At 38.4% G+C, this 22,883-nt stretch overlaps 2 protein-coding genes across 11 annotated transcripts in view; one reads left to right on the top strand and one right to left on the bottom strand.

Annotated features, from left to right (window-relative positions):
• ECD (ecdysoneless cell cycle regulator) overlaps positions 1-18,167 on the top strand; it is a 44,148-nt gene extending 25,981 nt beyond the window's left edge. For 3 of the 6 annotated variants that reach the window (XM_058696688.1, XM_058696687.1, XM_058696689.1), the window contains exons 13-15: positions 1,362-1,576; positions 4,048-4,258; positions 10,403-10,671. In XM_058696688.1, coding sequence (XP_058552671.1) covers positions 1,362-1,576; positions 4,048-4,258; positions 10,403-10,527 — 551 coding nt within the window. In that variant the 3' untranslated portion in view covers positions 10,528-10,671. Of the gene's footprint in view, positions 1-1,361; positions 1,577-4,047; positions 4,337-6,593; positions 7,595-10,402; positions 10,672-17,995 lie in introns of those variants that run through there. The other 3 variants (XM_058696686.1, XM_058696683.1, XM_058696685.1) reach the window with 3 other exon arrangements.
• On the bottom strand, positions 5,600-22,883 carry NUDT13 (nudix hydrolase 13). Of its 5 annotated transcripts, none has more exons than XM_058696698.1 (9): positions 22,772-22,883; positions 17,466-17,557; positions 14,063-14,202; positions 12,179-12,313; positions 11,255-11,361; positions 9,122-9,247; positions 8,846-8,957; positions 7,626-7,780; positions 5,600-6,659 (listed from the first exon to the last, which is right to left on the bottom strand). In XM_058696698.1, exons 2-9 carry the CDS (start codon positions 17,546-17,548, stop codon positions 6,465-6,467), a joined length of 1,053 nt encoding a protein of 350 aa, XP_058552681.1. In that variant the 5' UTR covers positions 17,549-17,557; positions 22,772-22,883; the 3' UTR covers positions 5,600-6,464. The 5 variants fall into 5 exon arrangements, with proteins under 5 accessions (XP_058552681.1, XP_058552683.1, XP_058552684.1 ...); XM_058696700.1 differs by lacking the exon at positions 22,772-22,883 and adding an exon at positions 19,667-19,782; XM_058696701.1 differs by lacking the exon at positions 22,772-22,883 and adding an exon at positions 19,662-19,756.

Here is a 22,883-nt window from a genome sequence, read left to right as displayed (position 1 = left end):
CCAGTTGAATGATTTTGCAGAGAATGCTTAGCTTAGTGCCTGACATAGTTGTTGCTCGTTCATTATTTGAATGAGTGAATGCTATGTGGCCAGATATGGTTTCCATGTTAATACTGTTTATTCTCTTTTAGACTTACTGTACTTAACACTAATAATAAAAACACAAATAGCCCAAATTTAAAAGTCAACAAAGGATTTAAATAGGCAGTGCCTTGAAGAAGAAATATAGACAAATATTTGAAAAGACTTAACTGTTTCTAGTAAGTGAATACACAATACAAAATAAGAACTTATTTTTTTGCCGATCATATTGGCAAAGATTTTAAAGATTGGCAATACCCAGTTTTCTCAAGAGCTGAAGAAATGGGCACTGTCAAACCGTGAATGTGGAACTGTAAGTTGTCTTTCTCACGGTGGTTTGGTATCCTAGAAAATTTATAACCTTTGACTTAGTAATTTATTGCCAGGAATTTTCACTATGAAAAAGACATAATGTGCTAAGATGGTGATTGCAACATTGCTAATAGCAAAAAATTAGAATATCCCAAATGTCCATGGAGAAGGAAATGGTTAAAAAAATTGTAGTACGTTTGTGTTATGAAACATTGTGCATTTTAAAAAAAATTTTTTTTAACATTTATTTTTGAGACAGAAAGAGACAGAGCATGAACGGGGGAGGGTCAGAGAGAGAGGGAGACACAGAACCCAAAACAGGCTCCAGGCTCTGAGCTGTCAGCACAGAGCCTGACGTGGGGCTTGAACCTACGAACCGCAAGATTACGACCTGAGCCAAAGTCGGACGCTTAACCGTCTGAGCCACCCAGGTGCCCCAAACATTGTGCATTCTTAAGAAAGAATAAGGTCCATCTATGTTTTCACAAAGAAGGACTTCCAAGACACATAAATAAGTGGAAAAGCAAACCATAGTTCAATATGTATGTATGTGGAAAAAAAAAAAAAAGAACCTTATGTTTATATACATATGTGTAGGACTACAAAAAGGCCTGGATGCCCACCAAACTGTTAAGAGATGTTTAACTCTGGGAAGAGAGTGAGATGTGAGACAGTAATAACTCTGTATGGCTTGAATATTTGTATCAAAATATATTCATGTAGTTTTTAAATTTTTAAAAAAATTTTAGTAATTGAATTCTCATTTAAAAAAAATTTTTTTTTTTCAGTTCAGCCTATGTACTTTTCTGAAAATATCTGCCAGCAGTACCATTTTCTGGAAGGGGTTTTTATGAAGTTAATTTGTGTATATTGGTCCTTTTATGAAGATAATATTTAACTCTTTTGAAAGGTATAATTACTCAAGAAGAAATTACCATGTGGCTCTTTCTGTGTTGGGGTCTGTGTAGGGCCAAGACCTCATGAATCAGATTCTGATGATCTGGATGATGAAGACTTTGAATGTTTAGACAGTGATGATGACTTGGATCTTAAAACACAGGGGACTGGGGAAGAAGCATCTTTAAAAGGAACTCTTAATGATCTCAAGTCATACATGACCCAGATGGACCAGGAATTGGCAAATACCAGCATTGGCAAAAGTTTCACCACCCAGAAGCAAATGGTACGTGTGTGTTTAACCTTTTCCCATGTCTGAATATCTTAATATTATGAAGGAAAGCTAAAACTATATTTTATCTTAGTTTCTCTTTTTCTTTCCTTTTTTTGATTTGTGATCATTTTTTGGTGATAAATTTGATTTTTTTATTTGAAATAAATAAGAATGTAAGATTGCTAATGTTTCCCTAACTATTAGGATGAAAGATTATTAACTCTACTCTCCTAAATATAATTTATTTTTTTATTTTTGATGTATTATATTTATTACTTATAAATGTATTAAAATTATAAATGTATTATTAAAATTAATTTTTAATTTTTATTAGAATTTTTTTTTCTTTAATGTTTATTTTTGAGAAAGAGAGAGAGAGACAGAGCACAAGCAGGGGAGGAGCAGAGAGAGAGAGGGAGACACGGAATCCAAAACAGGCTCCAGGCTCTGAGCTATCAACACAGAGCCCAACACGGGGCTCGAACTCACAAACTGTGAGATCATGACCTGAGCCGAAGCTGCTCAACCAACTGAGCCACTCAGGCGCCCCTTTATTTTTTAAGTTTTTAAAAAAATTTTTAATGTTCGGGCGCCTGGGTGGCTCAGTCGCTTAAGCGGCCGACTTCGGCTCAGGTCATGATCTCGCGGTCCGTGAGTTTGAGCCCCGTGTCAGGCTCTGTGCTGACAGCTCAGAGCTTGGAGCCTGTTTCAGATTCTGTGTCTCCCTCTCTCTGACCCTCCCCCGTTCGTGCTCTGTCTCTCTCTGTCTCAAAAATAAATAAACGTTAAAAAAAAAATTTTTTTTTTTAATAAAAAATTTTTAATGTTTATTTATTTTTGAGAGAGAGAGCGTGAACACAAGTTGGGGAGGGGCAAATAGAGGGGGACAGAGGAACCGAAGCGGGCTCCAGGCTGACAGAGATCCTGATGGGGGGCTCAAACTCACAAACTGCGAGATCATGACCTGAGTCAAAGTTGGACGCTTAACCAACTGAGCCACTGAGATGCCCCTTAAGTTTAATTATATTAGTTCTTCTGTTATCAGGATTTAAAAAGTCATGCGATGTGGTCAGATTATGCAGTTGCATTCTACTACTCGCAGCTTACACTGACTTTAAAAAAAGAGAAAGGATCTTAAATATCTAAATAATTTTCAAGTCTTAATACTGTTGGTTTTTTTTTTTGTTCAACGTTTTTTATTTATTTTTGGGACAGAGAGACAGAGCATGAACGGGGGAGGGGCAGAGAGAGAGGGAGACACAGAATCGGAAACAGGCTCCAGGCTCCGAGCCATCAGCCCAGAGCCTGACGCGGGGCCCGAACTCACGGACCGCGAGATCGTGACCTGGCTGAAGTCGGACGCTTAACCGACTGCGCCACCGAGGCGCCCCTGTTTTTTTTTTTTTAATTTAGAACCATATTAAGACTTCATCTTACAGTCTTTTTTATCCTAGTTTTTATACCATCAGTGTCTAACCTATACCTCAAAGACATTATGAAGGAGAGTGGAACTTCTGGATTAGGGTTTGAAATCCAGTTGAGCCACCCACTGTGAATATATATCCATTAACCAATAATACCTATGTTGTAGGATTAACATGAGAACCAAATGAGACAACAGTAAAACCCACAATAAGGCCCTTAATGAATGTTACTCACTTTGCTTTCATCATCTAAACTACATTTAAACTAGAATCATTTCCATTATTGCCCAGACCTCATAAAAACCAAGAAACCGTATTGTTAGATTTATCTAAAGTAGTGTATCTTAGATTTTAATATGTATATGAACCATCTAAAGATCTAAGTAAAATAAAAGTAAAACATAGAAAATAAACAAAATTCTAGTTAAGTAAGGTCTGGGGTGAAGCCTGAGATTTTACATTTCTAACAAGTATCAAAGCAGTGCACGTGCTACTGACACTTGAACTGCACTTTGAATAGCAAAGGTAGTCTATAGATCACGCTACAGTCTTTCAAATCCTTTCCCCATCCTGTGAAACCAGAGGCTCAGGTAATAACTCAGAATCTTTGTGGTTGAATTCTGCAGAACTTCAGGTTTTTACTTAAAGTTTTTTCATTGAGGGAAAAAAAAAGAAATCTAGTTTCTTTCATTCAGAAAAAAAAATAGGTTCTTATATATATATATATAAAATGTTCATTTTTATTTGTTTTACAACTCTTAGGTAAGTTATAAATATGTCTCCTTAACCCTGGTTATCTCCCTTGGGCTATTTCAGAATGGGGAAGAAGTCCAATTTATAAAAACTTTTCCTAGAAAGAAGTGTGTTTTAATCTTTAGAACCACATTCTATTGTGTGTGTTAAATTGTAAGGTTTATTAGATTTCATTTTTACTTTGTCATTAAGGATAAGAAATTTCCTTTTTAATTTAGAATTCAATTTTACATTGTTTAGTTTTTATTGTAACTACCATCCAACCTAATGGCCTATTATCTCATGATTTTCTTTTCTATCAATAAGGAACCTCTCTCCCAGATTACCAGTAATAATTCAGATGAGGAAGATTCTGGTGCAGGAGGATCTGTTATGACACCAGTGGACGTAGACCTGAACCTGGTTTCCAACATACTGGAATCCTATAGTTCCCAAGCTGGCCTGGCAGGACCTGCGTCCAACCTTTTACAAAGCATGGGAGTACAGCTGCCTGATAACACCGATCACTTACCCACAAGTAAGCCGATGCAAGATTAACCAGCGCGTCTCACCTTTTTTTTTCTTCTTAAATAAATATTGAGTCTGATTGTGCTCATTTGTAGTGTGGATGACTATGAGGTAACATAAAAGGTTTTGAGGTCAGCAGGAGAGAGAATATCAAGTTCCTGGATAGCCCCTGATTTACACACTCCATGTTTAGAACATTAAGTTTATCTTTATTAAGGGTTAAAGGCAAAAATAAGGAATGAATGAGTTGCTTTTTTATTCCAATTACCAGGCTCACTCTGGTAACAGATACATTTGTTTTTATGTTTTACCTGTTTTTCCTATTCTGCTTCATGAACTGAGTGGGCTCTTTTTATTGTTAGCACCTTCATAGCCCATTGCCACATGAATATTGTCTATCCAGGTAGGCCCTGTACCAAAGTTCGTTTTATTTATCTGCCATTTTTAGTTCCCGAACCCTGCCCTGTTTTGCCTCACTTTTCAGATATCCTTGGAGTTCTAAGAAGCAAAGCCCTCTCCCCACTCACTGCCAGGAAACAAAGTTCAACGTTGCAGCTCCTCTATTAGCCTCTCACATCTTTTCTTTTCTAAAACAACACATTAATCCAAAAGCAAACAGTTACTCCATGGTAAGTTTGAGAAACTCATAACCAGGAATCCTGCACACTCCCCTTTCTGTCAGTATTTTCAGATTGGGGGATGTGTACACATGTGCTCACAAACACACCCACATAGAGACCGAAAACATTGGGAGATGGTAATACACATGGACCCTGAACTGTTTTCTTCTAACTGCAAGATATGAAGAAATCTCAGGACCTCTCTTTCGAGAGTGCTTTTCCCTTCTACATGCTGGGTTCAGTTCAGGTCAGGGCAAGCTGCCAACCTAACAGGACAATCAAGACCCATCACATACTATCCCTCAACGTTTCCTGATGAAGGCACTTTGATTTCCCCAAAGCACTGATGATTTGCGGGCAATGGCGAAAGCAATGACCTTTTGGGATCAGAGGGAAATTTAGTGCTTCATCTTGTCTAATTCTAGAATCTCTTTTGCTTAGTCCTGTAGACTTTGATGTGTGAATAATGTTAGGGTCTCTGGCACTTGTGTCTTTTATCATAAATTAGTACCTAAAATCATCCCAAGATACAACTCTTTCCCGGCCATTCCTCTTTTCAAACAGACCTCTAACTGCATTTCTTCTGCACATCGCTTCATTTCTTCCACATTTGGAACCTGGACTTAAATGTTTATCACACTAACAGATTGCTTTTCTCCCTCCCTATCCCGTCCCAAATTCTCACTTTCTACAATTTCCTCACTTCGTAAGACAGAAAAATGCATCTGAACAAAGGTGTGGAAATTTACTTTATTTCCTCCAGATAAATTCTTCTCTTCTATGATGAGGTGTAGAATGACACATGAATGATGAGAAATCCTACATTAGTTTATCTGATAAAGCTCAAGAAATGGTTCATCCTCACTAATCCCTTAAGTGAAGTTACAACACTTAACTGGGTATGCAAATGGCAGTGACTGTTGTGCATTTAGGAAGTCAGACATGGCAAAGTGATCATCTTTTCCTTGGGTCACAAGTTGAGCAAGTTAACTGCAAAAGACTTAACTATCATAAACCCCACTGGGGTGCAGTTACCTCAGCAAAACATCACTGCATCTGATTTATTACAGAGTACCCTGAGGAAGACCTTGGCTCCCACTTTCCTCATCCCTTCAGATGACTTAAATATGGCTTTTATTTAAATACCGGGTTGTGCTATTTTTCTTAATTCTGTGAGGATTAAAAGTCAGGAGTGGGTTGAGGTTTGCTGTATACTTTCAATAGTAAGATAAAATTCTATCAGGCACATTTTGGCAGTTAGTATAAATCCAGCATTAACAAGATACCTGCTGAAGAGACGTTTGCTTCCAAGGCCTCAGTGAAAATTGCTGAACAAAGGCCTATATCCAAACTAATGCTTCAACTTTCCCTCTGATTTTGACAATCGTCATCATATCAGTTTGGCATTTTTGATTGCCTTTGAAGAAGAACTTCCTTAACACTGCTGTTAGAGGCAGCCCACTGTAGGATTACCTTCTACTCTGCCTTATTATGAAGTTGTCCTGGAGATGGCCTTTTATCACCTCCCCTTTATCAACTGATCTCTCTTATGCCCCTCCAAGATACTGAGAAAGGATCTAGATGTCTCAACCTGAGTTAAGCAGGCAGGGTAGAACAGTTTGGCTTTTCTACCCACTCCTTAATCAGTTGGTGGGCAATGGCTAACTTGGGGGGCAACCAGAATGTCCCATTCTGTTGCTGAGTGTATGGATTATTTCTCCTCAGGGCTGTGGCCACCTCATCATGACTGAACCAGCCAGCTGCCTCTAGTTCTCTCAAGTTCACCTGGATCTAAAAGACATAAAGAAAAACAGGATGTAAGGTTAGGAGCTATAAAATTTAGAATACTCTAGCCAAACGTGAGAAAATGTTTCCAGAACTGAGCAATACCTGGGATCTATAGGCTGGGAGTTTTAGATATTGCACAGAAGCAAGAGAGGCATAATTAAAAGGTGAGAGTTAAATATATTTTTGTAAATAGTGAAAAAGAAAAAAGTTCATCTTAAAAATCGTGGAAGCGCAAATACTGAAATACTGAAGAGTGGTTAACAGTGAGGTGTAGTATATAAATAATGTTTGTTTTTCTTTGTGCCCCTATTGATTATATAACTTTCTATTTAAAAACATAAAATTACTCTTCTTTAAAGGATAAGGGATAAAGGATAGTGATAATCACAAGCGTAGTATCTTCTTTGCAACGCAAATTCCCCCCCACAGGAAGCTGAGACAGATGAGATATTACGAATTCTATGCAAACTGAAACACACAGGTAGGAACCTGTGCCCACAATGCCATCTGTCAAGGATGCTACCGAAAAGCAAGATGAGGCCGGGTAAGGCAACATCTAAATCCCTTTCTACCAGAAGTTCCCAGGATTTTATATAATTAGTCCCCAACATCCTAACAGACTTGAACAGTAAGACCCATCCTGAAATCCATCATTCAATTTGATTGATATATTTACTGTGTGCCTTCTCTGTGCAAGATGCTCTGTTAAGTCCTGATGATGAAAAACCGTCTCATGACTGAGATACAAATACGGAAAAATGGTGATTATGTTGGTGCTCTGAATTTTCATGGAGATTGTTTCCTTTATAAGATTGTAAATTCTTCAAGGGACCAAATCATATGTTACACATCCTTTGTATAATGTAGACAGTGCTGGATAACACACATGCCTACTAACCAACTTGAGTGAAGCAAAGGATCATAACAGCAGAAGGGAATAAACAGCAGAAGGGAAGCATCAGAACTTACCTCTGTCTGCCCTGATTTCACAGTTGCATGACAAGCAATCATGAGTGAGCTATTAGGAAAGGGCCAGTGCTGGGATGCAGAGTACTGTAGTCTTTCCACCTCCAATCCCACCTCTTCTGCAACTTCTCTCCGGACAGCCTCTTCCAGGCTTTCACCTATAAGCACTCAGATTAATTCAGGACAGCCCTGCAGCGGGAAGGGTGATACAGATGCCCATTTGTGAAAGGAGCGGAAACTGGCTCCAAAGTTTCAATGAAGTATTCTTGGGAAAGCCCTAAATCCCGAGTCTTTGTAACAGCGGGAATCAAGTCTGGGGCTGGAGGCTGAACTGCAATACTTACACTAGTCATTTGGTTAGTTGTAATGCAAAATAAGAGTAGCAGTGGGAGAAGCTACTGCTGACCTCAGCCTTAATAAAATTGTAATGCCACCTTTCACCATTTGCAAATTTTACCCCAACAGACTGAGAAAAAACAACCTGTAAATGCTGAATTCTAGTTAATACAATGCATGCTGAAATATTTAGGGAGAAGTATACTAATGTCTGCAAACTATGCATCAAAGAATAAAGCGGATTGATGGATGGATAGAATAGATAGATATGTGATAAAGTAAATGAAGAAAAAAATTGTGGGATTTAGGTGGTAAATGTATGGATAAGTGTTAACTGTAGAATTCTTTCAGCCATGCTGTATACTTGAAAATTTGCCTAATACTGAAAAATTATAACGCCAGAAGGAAGTTATTTTTTTTTTTTAATATTTGTTTATTTTTGAGAGAGAGGAAGAGAGAGAGCATGAGAAGGGGAGACACAGAGAGAGAGGGAGAGAAATAATCCCAAGCAGGCTCTGCACTGTCAATCCAGAGCGCGACACAGAGCTCAGACTCACAAACGGTGAAATTGTGACCTGAGCCGAAATTGAGAGTTAGACACTGAACTGAGCACCCAGGCACTCCAGAGAGAAAGAATCTTAAGCAGGCTCCATGCTCAGCACAGAGCCTGACATCTCATTGGCCTTAGGACCATGACCTGAGCTGAAATCAAGAGTCAGATGCTCAGCCAACTGAACCACACAGGTGCCAAAGAAGGCAGTTTTCTTGACATCATAGGGAAGAGGGTGCTTAATACTCCAAGCACTGTGGCAACAAGGCAAAGAAATACCTACTATTATTAAGCTTTTGTGTCCTCCAATCATCTGTATATGCCCTAAACTCCTTACCTATATCACAAAAACCTGCCAAGGCAGAATACATTCCCTTGGGAAAGGAACTCTGGCGGGCAAGCAGGCATCGAGTCCCATCTGACACCAGAGTGATCACCACAGGAGCCATCTAGGAAAAGGGGATAGAAACTTCGACATTAGGGCTTTGGAGCCTATTAATGGGATGAAGGATTGGATAACTAAGGAGAGCCTTTGAATTGTACAGGCTTTTGTCCCCAGGACAGAGTAGTGCATAGCCTTCTTGGATTACTGTCCTTTTAAAGTAGTGCTTACCTGTGGATAATAGATAATCTTATTGGAAGGGCATACACGCTTGCTGCCAGCCATATTCTTCTTGGTGGGCTGCCCACTTCTGCTACAGAACTGATGACCGTCATGCCAACGGAGAAGAGCCTGAGCCTAGGAATACAAAGATGGGCTTGGTTTCATTTGGAGAGAATATGGAGCTCACCTATAATAGTCCTGGGCCTAGTATTTAGAGCAAGTCAAAGGGAAAATTTCCAGCTCACCTACTTTATTATTTTTGTAATGTTTATTTATTTTGAGAGAGAGAGAGAGTGCGAGCAGGGGAAGGGCAGAGAGGGAGAGAGAATCCCAAGCAGGCTCCACGCTGTCAGCACAGAGCCCCACTTGGGGCTCAGTCTTACGAATCGCAAATTGTGAGATCGTGACCTAAGCCAAAATCAGGAGTCAGACACTTAACCGACTCAGCCACCCAGGCACCTCCAGCTCACCTACTTTAAATGGTTATTAACTGTTTAAACTTACTTTTTTTGTTTGGTTTCTTTTTTTCTTTTTTTTTTTTTTTTGAGAGAGAGAGAGAGGGTATAAGCAAGCGAAGAACAAGAGAAAGAGAGGGAGAAAGAGAATCCCACGAGGGGCAGAGAGAGAGAGAGGGAGAGAGAAGCGGGGCTCACCCAATATGGGGCTTGAGCTCGCCGGAACTGGGGCTCATGCTCACCTAAAGGCAGGACTCGAACTCACAAACCATGAGATCATGAACTGAGCTGAAGTCAGATGCTTAACTGTGCCACCCAGGCACCCAACCATTTAAACTTTAAAAACAAGGAAAACTGTCTGAACATATTCCTCTAGCATCTAATATGAATAAAAGAAAGTATATTTTAAATGTATTATGAATTATTTAAAGTACATATAATATATAAAGTATTGTAATGAGTGCCCCATGCACTTATGACCCAACTTAAAATAAGACATTACCTCAACATGTACTCCTCCCAATAAAAGTGGAATTTGTTTGCAAATAAAAATGTTTAGAGGTGTCTTTTTAAATTAAATGAACAATTTCTTGCCCTTCTCTTCCTGTTCCAAAGGCAAGGCTTTAGGGAAGGGACTAGGAAGCCTTGGGGAAGAGACTAAAGGGCTTGAGCATTTTTAAAAGTAAACACAAGAGCCTTGGGACTGAGTTTTGGAGTTGAGAGCACAGAAAAAACCTGAAGGTTGGTACTCTATGGAGCAGACCAGTAGAGAACTCTCTTGACCGTATTTTTTTTTCTTTTTTTAATCCAGTTGTCTTTTCTCTCTGGCTTCTAGGTTCTCCATGCCAGGTGAGGTACCTGGGTTCCTGTTACAAGCCCTGTAGAGAGAGCCCTCCCTTTGTACAAGTACCTGAATGCTGCAATGAGCAGACTTCCGTAAAATTTCATATTAATTTCTAATGTCAATAGTGACTTGGTTCTTGGGGGCTGCAGCCAGCCTGGGACATCTGTAAGAATTTTTGGGTGACTCACCTAGATGTTGTTTCTTTCTTGCTCCTCTTCCTCTGTGTAATCTAAGTGCATTAAACATATTTGCAGGGGTGTCTGGGTGGCTCACTTGGTTGAAAGTTGGACTTTGGCTCAGGTCATGATCTCACAATTCATGAGTTTAAGCCCCGCAACAGGCTTGCTGCTGTCAGTGCAGGGCCCGCTTTGGATCCTCTGTCCCCTTCTCTCTCTGTCCCTCCCCCTGCTCACTCTCTCTCTCTCTCAAAAAATAAACATTAAAAAATATATATTTGCAGAAAAAAAAATTAAATGAAAAACCAAAAGTACTTCAGCAAGTGAAATCCAAAGCTGTGAGGATGTCATTAAAGCAATACAAAGTAATTTCTCACAGGAGTAACATGATGATGTATATATTATGCTGTGGGTCATTAAAAATATCATGAGGCTGATAATCAGACTGCTATAGGAGAAAATGGTCCCGCCAAAAGTAAGAACAAAAGGAAGAAGGATAAGCAATCTTCCTACAGCACATTGTCCAGCCAAGGTTTGTAGGAAGGACTATGATCTCTCTGCACAGGAGAAAGTCAAATGTCATTCTAGCCTTGCATATGCATGCATGTATTCACCCATCAACACTGCTTTACTAAATTTCCTACAGAACTGAGAAGTCAGAATCTACCGTGGACAGCAAGGAGGCATCCTTTGTATTCAGCTGAAAGAGAGCCTTCCTCAGCTCCATGAAAGACCCCTTGAGCTCTGTCTCCATTTCTGGTTTCTGTAAGGAAGCTAGAAAAGGAGAAATGAGAATGAAATGAAACAAATGCCAAACTTTGCCTTGGGGCCCCTCTCAAGGATACCTGTTAGAACAGTGTTTCCCAAACTCACCTAATAAGACTTAACTAGGGAAAATAAAAAATGTATAGGTTCTCAAGTCTCTACCTGGAGATTCTGAACAGCAAGGGAGTGAGGGCCAGAAATCTGTATTTTTTATCAGCATTAGGTGATTCTTATGTTCATGCAAATTTGAGAAAAATTAGAGCATAGTATTTCTCAAGATCCTCTTCAGAGTAAAATACTTGCACTAGCCACATGCTATCCCTGAAAAAGAGGTAAAATGGAATGTCTAGGCTTCTATCTGCACCTCATTCCAGCATCATTACATTTACACCTAGACCCTGAAAGAGAGAAGGAAAGCCTAATAGGAGCCATGAACCTATACCAACCTGGTTCCCAAATGTAGGTCTGAAGACCCTGAGCTACTGCGTGGTAACATATTTCTTCCCACTTGAGATAAGAACAATGTCATTAATTTTAAAACATTGCTTATGAAATAGTTAAGAAATATAAAATGTATCAAGGTACTGAGAATAATACAATAAACATCGGTGTACCTACCACCTGAGAAGGTATTAAAATGTTCTTTACTTTCTTTAAATGATAATGATAGTAGATGGTAGGATTTTTTATATCCTAACTTAAAAAAAAATACAAAGTTAATAACCTTTTGGTGTTCTCAAAATTTTCTCTGAAATTTTGCTATTATGTTGAAACCCCAAAGTCTGAGCACCACTGGGAAGTGCCCATTAGGAAGAATGTTCTATACCATTTATGGAAGAGGAGCTATTTAGACCTAGATCCAGAGCAAACCATGCTTCATGCTGTTCAGAGCATCCAATCAGCACAGAATCTTCTATTCTTTGTGTGTCCTGTCCAAACTTAGCTAGGAGCCTTTCCAACTCTAAGAAACAGAAAGGGAGAAGGGAGAAAAACAAAGGTTTTAATTAAATCACCACAGCCATATTAGACTCATAGGAAATCCTCTACTTCAGTTTGAAGTAGATATACCTGCTTCTAGTCACTGCCCTGCAGCTAATTAGCAATGTCATCTTGGTCTAATCACTTAACCTCTCTAGGCCTCCACCTTCTCATCAGCCACCTAAAGTGTTTAGACTAAAGAAGGAATTCTTACTGTGTAACACTGGACTCTCATGAATGTATCATGAAAGGAGCATATCCCCTAGTTAAAAAAATACACAATAGTTAATGTAGTATGACACTGGGAAAAAAAATGTGTCATGCTTAAAATGGAAGAGAACAAATCAGTTAAATATGATTTAGTCTCCAGATTATGCTGCTTGTATGGACTAGGGTAGACGATTCATCTGAGATCCCAGTCTGTATAAGACAAATGATGCCTAGAGAGAAAACCTGTCCTCCTCTGCATGAAGGACTTATATTTGTTCATAATACAACATAACATTGCCTTCTGATGGCATCCTTATACTCTTGCGCACTGCTAGAAACTAGCCAAATACTCCAATATCTGACCCATGGAGGAAATTCACTGGCTTTGTTTGTATTTAGAAGTTAGTATATAGTGATATCATGTAAAACTGAGAGTACCTTGAATGCAAAATCCCAATGGCTTAGGTATGCCTAGTTATATACCCTAAAAGAGTTCTCAAAACAAACTAATTTTAAATCACTTTTCATTTTGACCCTTCTAAAATTTTTTAGACGAGATCGGGCACGTTCAGGGTGGTATGGCCGTAGACCCTTCTAAAATTTTTTAAAATTTATTTATTTTGTGGGGCGCCTGGGTGGCTCAGTCGGTTAAGCTTCCGACTTCAGCTCAGGTCACGATCTCGCAGTCTGTGAGTTCGAGCGCCGCGTCAGGCTCTGGGCTGATGGCTCAGAACCTGGAGCCTGCTTCCGATTCTGTGTCTCCCTCTCTCTCTGCCCCTCCCCCGTTCATGCTCTGTCTCTCTGTGTCCCAAAAAATAAATAAACGTTAAAAAAAAACCTTTTTTTAAAAATAAAATGTATTTATTTTGACAGAGAAGAGTCGAGGAGGGGCAGAAACAGAGAGAAACAGACAATCCTAAGCAGGTTCTGCACTGTCAGCACAGAGCCCAATGTGGGGCTTGAACTCACGAACTGTGAGATCATGACCTGAGCCAAAAGCAAGAGTTGAACAGTTAACTGACTGTGCCACTGAGGCACCCCTTATTTTGACCCTTCTAGAAGAAATGAAGTCCTGACGCAGATCTTAAACAGTAGAACAGTGTGCAACTCCATGGAGGCTGGAAATCACTGGCCTAAGGCAGGGTTTGGCAAAATATTTTAGGCTTTGCGAGCCATGTGGTCCCTGTCACAACTGCTCTGCCATTGTAGTGCCAAAACAGCCACAGACAACATGTAAATGAATGAGCGTGACTGTGTTCCAATAAATATTTACATTACAAAACAAGCGGTGGGTTCCAATTTGGACAGCAGTCTCGCTAACCCCTCGTTTAAGGCAGTACTGGTTCACACCATCACCATATAATATCTGGACAACTCAGGTTTGTACACTACTAACTGGCAGAAACAGTTTGAAAAATCTGGACTCTCAGGTCAAAAGATCCTTTCTCAGGGATTTGATATGGATGGAATTCTGCTTAATGGCCACAGGCTGGTCTATTCTACAGGTCCTCTTTGGGCTTACCTAGTAGGCTATGCTGGGGGGCCTGGTATTGATGTTCTGATTTCTGAAGCAAAGGAGCCAGGCTATGAAAGAGGTAAAATGCTCCTGTCTGCTGGGCTTTTTTACATGCATCATCATCTTCCTTCAGTTCAAATAAATACCTGTATTTTGGAAATAATCAAAGCATTACAATCCACACCTACTTATACAACATTCACCTTTTAGAACTCTGTCCCTGCATCCCTCTCCTACCATAGTTATTTCCTTTTATTTATATTATATCCTAAATTGCTCTGAAAAGGGTTTTAGTTGGCTGCAGGCAATCATTTCATTCCTTCCTTTGTGCTACTATACACATTTGCCCATACTTCTGTGGTTGCACTTCTGTTATACCATTTGTTAATTTGTCTGTCTCCCCTGAAAAACTATGATCTCCTTCAGGACAGGGTCAGCCTTAGTTCTGTATCTCCAGCAATTAGCATATTGAATGGCTCAATTCAATAAATATTTATTGAATTGAACTTCAAGGGTAATAAATATTTACTGAATTGAACCTCAAGGTACTTTGCCAATATTACGCTGTGAGGCAAGAATTTACATGCAGTGGAGTGAAAGAAAAACAAGTACGGTGATAAAACATCAACCACAGAATACCTAGAGATGGGAGCAGACTGTATTATTGCAGACAAAGAGCAAACAGTATAACTTAAGTAACTCTCATTCAGTCTAGGGATGATAAAGACCAGATTTTATCTTCAATCCATTGTAGCTTCAAACATCTAGTCCCCACCCACCCCACCACCCCCGTGGACACCATTAGCTCCTTATTTCTATGGAAGAGACCACTAATGGGAAAGTGATGCCCATGCTTGACCTACACTTAACTTAATAAGTGTAACATTTTCAATAGCCAAAATACAAATACAGAAAAGACAACATCCTATCATTAGTTTCTCTAAAAGAAATAGTATTTGATCCAGTTCTAGGCTTTCTAAGCACCTTCATTAAAGATGACCTAAGTCAAGAGCCTTGGAAATCAGGTCAGGGTCCACATGACTCAAGGGGTACTGAATGTGGGATTCTCCTTCTAGAGCCTTAGGGATAACCATTCTTGCCTGTTAAAAGCCCCCAAAGAGACTCAGACTTATGGCAGATTTTGTCACTTAAGTGGGCAACACAGTTTATGGTTATTTTCTGTAGGATCTGGGAGCTTTTGTAACATCAATAGTGTTAGCTCAACATGGAACTGCAAAGCAAAATGATAAATGTGCCCCAGTGGTCTCTTTAGGAAACTTTTTTTTTTTAATTTTTAAAAAATGTTTATTTATTTTTGAGAGAGGGAGTGTGAGCAGGGGAGGGGCAGAGAGAGTACACACAGAATCCAATGCAGGCTCCAGGCTCTGAGCTGTCAGCACAGAGCCCAACGTGGGGCTCGAACTCAGAAACGAAGGGATCATGACCTGGGTGGAAGTCTGATGCTCAACCCACTGAGCCACCTAGGCGCCCCAGAACCTATTTTTGACTGTATGATAAAGGGAGTTACAATGAGCTCTTTATAAACACAAGACCAAAGAAACCTGAGATCTTAATCCTCATGGTATTTTTAAACCTTTTGAAAGTGACTGCGGCTTCCTGGGGCAAAGACTTAATGCATGTCAAAGGAGAGACATGTGCCACTCAGAAGTTACCAAATATAAACAATAGAACAAACACTGCTGCCTTCCTAAGAGAACAGTAACAGTGGTACAACCTGTGCTTTGCCCTAATGACCCTATAAAACAAAACACCTACAAAAACACCCAGGTTAAGTTCTTAAACTCGAGGCCTCACTGGAACTGGAACTGAGATCCAAAAAGATCCTTACATTTTTCTTCTTGATCAGGAACACTAATTTTAAAAATTCATTTTCCTCCCTTAGTTATAATAGCATGGAAACAACACTAAGGTTATCAGACTTAAACTGTTTTTTTTTCCTATTTATAAAAATAAAAAGTCATCAGTAAAAATCAGTAAATATAGTTAACAATTTGTTCAAAAAAGGGAAATCATCAAGAATCTCACCATTCAGAGATGATCGCTCTTTACACCTGGGAATTCTTCGAACTATTTATTATGTATCTATATGAATGTAGGTGTATTCAGAACCATACCTACTAATTTGTAGCTTTTTTTTCTTTAACATTTTTTCACACCATGTTCCTTATTGAAAGAATTTCATTCAGGATTTTTTACTCATTTTTAAGTCACTTTAGCACAGTCATTTTTTAGACTACTCAATAATTGTTCAATAATTCAATTATTGTTCTCAAAGTCTCAGCCTGAGAACTGCAAATAACCTAAATGCCCAACAGTATCTAAAATAAGGGCTGCAATTTTGTTTTCTCCTGCTTATGTCAGACTGTATGCTTAGGGGTCTTTAAATTTTGGACTGGGCATTCCTGTCTGACAGAGCTTTCTATGTAGGAAGCCTTGGTTAGGACTGTATCTCTTCAGAGGAATTTTATATTTGCTTCTGCAAGGTGCCCAGGGGTATTATAAGTCTAGGACTACTACTTACATTCTTTTTTTAGGTTGGGTTTGGGATCCATACCACACAGATGGTGCAAATTTAAACCCCAAAACTATGAGAGCAGGATAGTGATTTCAGATTCATGGATTTCAAATTTGCCCAAGCCGTGACAAAAAAAGTCCTTTGCCATCTACCTATACTGGTATAGGTTGTTTTTTTTTTTTTTTTTTTTCCTGGTCTATCTTTCACTGGTAGTTTAGTTCTTTCTTAGGGGGTGAGGGGATTAGAGTTATCACCTTATTTTCAGGAAACTTCATGAACTATCACTCAGTATAGTTTTTCATTCTATCATATGGGCATACCATAATTCAATTAATTTGTCCCTTACTGTTCATTCATCCATTCAGCAATCCTTCGGTGCCTACTCTGTACCAGGTATTGTTTTATGCACTAGGGGTACCATAGCAGGAAAGACAAAGTTCTTATCTTAATAGAACTAAATATTTAAGTATGTCAGATATTTTAGATATTATTGGAAATTTAGTTTATTTAGAATGTTTCCAATTATAAATAATTTGCAATGAACATCCTTATATGTAAATCTTTTTATTTGTTTATTTATTTTGAGAGAGAGAGAGAGAGAGAACACGTGTGCACGAGAGGGACAGAGAGAATCCCAAGCAGGCTCTGTGCTGTCAACACAGAGCCCAAAGCCTCTCAATCTTACCAACTATGAGATCATGACCTGAGCCAAAATCAAGACTGGGACGCTTAGCCAACTGAGCCACCCAGGAACCCCATATGTAAATCTTAATCATGCATCCTTAATTCTCAATATAGGATTTTGAGATATTTATATTTTATAATGTAATGGGCCAAAGAGAATAATCAGAGCTCAGGTTGGTCACAACTCACCGGCTCTTAGTGACATAAGTTGACAGCAGCCTATAGGACCAAAAAGATTTTCTCCTGCAAGCAATTCCACAATACAGGGACATTGTCAGGTCCTTAGAGAAAAGAGGAGTTAAAAAAAAAAAAAAAAAGTCATAGTATGCAATTTAAAGTAATGAATCACCAAGAGGGTTACACTTTAAGCCAGGATAGGATTACTTTTTAATATTAAGGAAAGAGAAACTGAATAGGAGTCAGATGATCTGGCTTTTCTAAATTGCATTTCTACCACTAACTAGCTGTGGGATTTCAACTTTTCAGTACCTCTTCTAATCCACAAAATTGAAACCTGTTCTGCCTACCTAATAGGTTATTGTGAGAATCCACTAACTATCCATAAAAAAATATATGCTCCTCCTTCCAGATTGCGGATTTGTTGTTAGAACATAGTTGCTAGGCCAAGATCTATGTTTCTCTCCTCTCCTGTATCTAAGCAGGGCCAAAAGTAGGTCTTAACATGGAATGTGAGTGGAAGTGATGTATATCTTTTCTAGGCTGAAGCAGTTAAGACGTGGGTATGCCTTCTCCATCCTCTTTCTTCCTACTTAGAAGACTCCAGAATGGCAGTCATTAGATGGAGAAGCTGTATCCTTGAATCACAACACAGAGAAAAGCCACCTGCCAACCACAAACCCCCCTCCACCACACCACTCTGGACTATTTGTGAGGGAGAAATAAACTTCTACCATATTAAGCTACTGAATTTTTGAAGTTTGTTACAGCAGCTAGCATTACTCTAATACACAGGTAAGCCTGGGAGTGTCTCCAGAGTAATGGAGCTAAAGTTTCTCAGGATATATGAAAACCAGTCCCTCCAAGAATGAAGTAAGAGGAATCCTATAGATAAGAAAAATATAAAATCATGGCCATTAGGAAAATATTTCAAAAGGCAGCTATGCAAATCTACATGAATTCAAGACATTTTCTATTTTTTGAATCTCACTGTGAGAGAAAAAAAAATTCTGTATCTTATGAATCCATTCTGCAGAAGGTGATTCCTTTTAAATTGTTTATCAATAAGTATTTTATTCCCCATGAAAAGTACATTTCACATTGGCAATAAAAGTCAAGGAGTTCCACTGAAATGAGAAAATCAGTACAGTTAAATAACCAACCACCCTTTTAACTGTGCCCAAGGGAAGCAAGCTTTAACACTAAACAAATCGCTGAGTTTAGGCTTACTTCTTGGTTGCATAATTGTGAATCACTGATGACTAATCCTTGGACAGTTTTGGCTAAATCTATGTCCTAGCCAAGGGTAAAATATATTTAGCAAACGACATTCAACAAAGAGTGTTTATTGAAAGCTGACTTTAGGCAAGATCCTTTAAGGAACACAGAAATGTACCAGATGAAAAACCTGCTGTCAAGGGACTCTAGCAGGAGAGAGAAAACAAACACAGCTTTCCCAGAAAACAACATGTGATATATGGGTTACAAAGCATTCTGGGAGAGTATTAAAAACATAATCCCTATTTTAATAACCCAAAGACTTGTGTGATATGCTAGAAGAAATGTATTTACATTTCTCATATATGTACATGTCATACATATATGTATGTCTCATGTACAAACTCTGAGAATGTAAATATTTGGGGGGGGGCAATTTGGGAATATCTATCAAAATGCTAAATAAGCATCCCTTTTACCTAGCAATTTTTACTTCTAGAAATTTATCCTAAGAAGGAAAGGATATGTACTGGAATGTTAACTGAAAAGTGTGCTAAAAGGGAATAATATACAGCTCTTAAAAATAAATAGAAAATAACAGTGGAAATGTACATATATAGTAACAGGGAAAGATATTCAGAACATATGATTAAGTAAAAAAAGCAGATAATATTTGGTTGGTGTACCATGATCTAATTTATAAAGAAAAGGACATATACATACCAGTAAACATATCTTAAGGTGACTAGAAGTGAACATACCAAATCGCTATTGCTAACAGGTGACTAATTTGGAAGAATGGGATGGAGAGAAGGACTGAAAAGGGTACTTATAATTTTGACATTTACTTATACACTGCTGTACTTAAAAAAAAAAAAAATTCTAACCATTTGTACATACTCCTTTACAATAAAATAAAGGTAATAAGTAGTTGTTCCTGAGACTCACTGCATACTGAGGCTAGTTCCAAGCCAGTGTTCTTAGGAGTACCTCACCACATTCCCTGGGAACCAAAAGGATTTCCTCTGGTGAATTCCTTGAATCCTGAGAGCCAAGAGCTGTTTGGTTGTAGCTATACCAACTAATCTGTGTGGCCCACTGGCTTCCTGATGTTTTGCCTAGTTTTTGTTACTAAATTAACTTTAGCTAGTTGTAGATTATTGTGGTCAGCTGACTCACGGGATGATGGTCACAGAGCTTGTAAAAAACATAGTCAATTTCTTAATGTAGGTTTGAAAACATACTAACAATCAAGAGGAAAACCAGACTTATTTTAACTGAGAATTGTACCTTCATTGGTGAAGCCATAAATCTAATAGATAAAGATTAAGTCTAATTCCTTTTCTTAACGGTCCCTTGTATATTTTTTATACATGTCTTATATAAAAGCAGTATAGAGAGCAGTAAGAGATTATTTAAAAGTCAAAGAAGAAAAAATGATTTCCTTAAAAATCAGCTCTATTTCTCTTTTAAATAGCTCATTTAAATTATAAAGTTAACGGGGCGCCTGGGTGGCGCAGTCGGTTAAGCGTCCGACTTCAGCCAGGTCACGATCTCGCGGTCCGTGAGTTCGAGCCTCGCGTCAGGCTCTGGGCTGATGGCTCGGAGCCTGGAGCCTGTTTCCGATTCTGTGTCTCCCTCTCTCTCTGCCCCTCCCCCATTCATGCTCTGTCTCTCTCTGTCCCAAAAATAAATAAAAAACATTGAAAAAAAAATTAAAAATAAATAAATAAATAAATTATAAAGTTAACATAACTACATTATAGGACATCTAGAAAACAGAATTGTGAGAGCATCCATAGTATCACCACATAAATATAACTTATAATTTAATATGCATTTTCTAATCTTTTTACACATATAATGTCTACATATTTGTAATCTGAGGACATGTTTTCTACTTGCCTTCATAAAACATGTCATAAGGAATTTTCTATGTTTTCGTATAAGCTATATAATTTTTCAACTACATAATACTACATTCAGGTAGACTCATCCTTATTTTGCTAAACATTCCCCTGATTTTTTATTTTAAATTACCAGAAATAAGATACCACTAAATACTTGCGTGCATATCTTCAGGTTACTTCTTTTAAGTTTCCCAAAGTAGAATTACTGGGACAAAATTTAGTTTAAAATCCTATGGCTCTTTCTACACATTGCCACACTTACAAGATTCAGTAGTATTTACTTTAAAAAAAAAAAACTGAGGGTGGGGGGACTTTCATGTTATATCTCTTTGATTAACTATAGAGTTTGGGAGTGTTTTGAGATTTAATAGTTCCGGTTTCCCTTTTCAAATTGTTTGATGTCCCATGCTCATTTATTTACTGTGGTTTTACACTAGCATTTCAACCATTCTAGTTTTTAGAATATTTATGGTACATTGATAGCATTTTCCATAATGTGATCACAGGAACACACTATAGGAACCAACTGCTATATGTACTGCTCTTCTCTGTGGGCTCAGTCATTAAGACTGAACCTCTGTAGAAAAAAAGAGGTTCTTTTAACCATAAGGAGGATATATGAATTACTTTTAGGATGAAAATGTAATTTCTCATAGCTCCATACTATTTAGAAATCTAATGCAGGGAAACTTTGTTGCTTTTTTTTCTAAATGGTTTGTGATTTGTTCACTCTTTTAGGGATCTTAAGGTATGATGTTTTATTCAATGTGTGTTGGCTCAAGGGCTCACCTTTAGTAAACACGGTGGAAAACAACTGGTAAACCTGCTACGATCCTCACATCCAGCCACTCAAATGCCACATTACAAAGAGAATAGCTGTTTTTCTTTGAATTGGCAATTACTATCATATTTTATTCCTGATGGCAAGCTAGGGATAAAAGCTCACTATTCACTAAATGAGTTTTGGAAGAAAATACTAGCACTGTTATTTTGCCTTAGATGATAAACTGAGGCCTGCCTTTCATTTTGTTTACGGTGCCTGTGCGTATCTCCAGACTGAGGAAGGAACAGGGAAGTCAGCACTGAAGAGACTCTGGACTTTTATTCCAGGCACCCAACTAACTGAATTTGTGACCTGGGGCTGTTACCTAGCTTGTCCAAGCTTGGTGTCTGTCTCACTTCTCATAATGGAAGGAAGGAGAGAAAATGGATCTAAAGTGTATTACAACCATCAAGTTTTCACATACTAATTCTCAGGTCCGTTAGACTGCAAAATCCTTAAGGGTTGGGATTGTATCTTTCCCTATCTATAGCATCTAGCACTGTCCTACCACAGTGTAAAACACAATACATGTGAATGAATGAATGAATGAATGAATTTATCCTATTTTACAAGTGAGGAAGATAAAGGTTTAACCAATCTGAAATCACAGTTTAGAAAGCGGTAATTTCAAACCCAGGGCTACATGTCTCCGAAACCCATGTTTTGATGCAAAATACATGGGAAAGCACTTTTTAACATTCATTTTTAACATTCATGTTTTTAAAAAGTACAAAGACTAATACAGATGAAAGAATATTATTTTTTACCAAAAACTATTCAATGAGGAGGTAAGACTGTTAAGATTAACAATTTCTCCCAACCTCCTGTAATAAATAATTCCCACATTTCTCATCCTGTTCATCTTAACTGAAGAAAGATTACTTTATAAAGCACTACAACATGAAGAAAAAGCCCATCTCGAATCTCTGTGGTACATCTACAAGGAAGTTTGGTAGTGTTTGAGAGAGCCCTTTTCAGACAGTCTGTCTATTCATTACTGTGGACCTCAATGGAATGAGGAAATATGCAAAACTGAGGATACAGATTTCAAGGTCTCACTAAGTAGCTTTATGGTTTGCTTTTTAAACATTGTTTCCTCCCTTAATTCAAATATAATCCAGGCACAATGCAAAGAAGTTAGCAAATTCCATTTTTAAATGACTCTCCAAGAAAGTATCAGAAAAATATTAGCTTCAGTTACCAGGTAAAACTGTGGTCATTCCCTGGTTTCTTCAAGAAGTAAGGGAGACTAAGCTAAAATTACAAAATGCTGTGACCGAGAGCTTTTTTCAAGTTTTGATTATGTCTCCCCATAAAATCCCTCCTGCACTTGGAATCTCAACAGTTTTCTGTTCTACTGTACTCACTCTGAATTCTGTTGGGGGAGGGCACCTTCCTAGGCCTCAAGAATCAGCAGAAACCAGGAAACTTCTAATGTTCCTGGGAAGCAGGGCTTCCCTTCCCCACAGGGACCATGGC

The sequence above is a fragment of the Neofelis nebulosa genome, chromosome 13, assembly GCF_028018385.1.
Source record: "Neofelis nebulosa isolate mNeoNeb1 chromosome 13, mNeoNeb1.pri, whole genome shotgun sequence".
NCBI lineage: Eukaryota > Metazoa > Chordata > Mammalia > Carnivora > Felidae > Neofelis > Neofelis nebulosa.
This window is presented reverse-complemented; position numbering and strand designations above follow the sequence as displayed.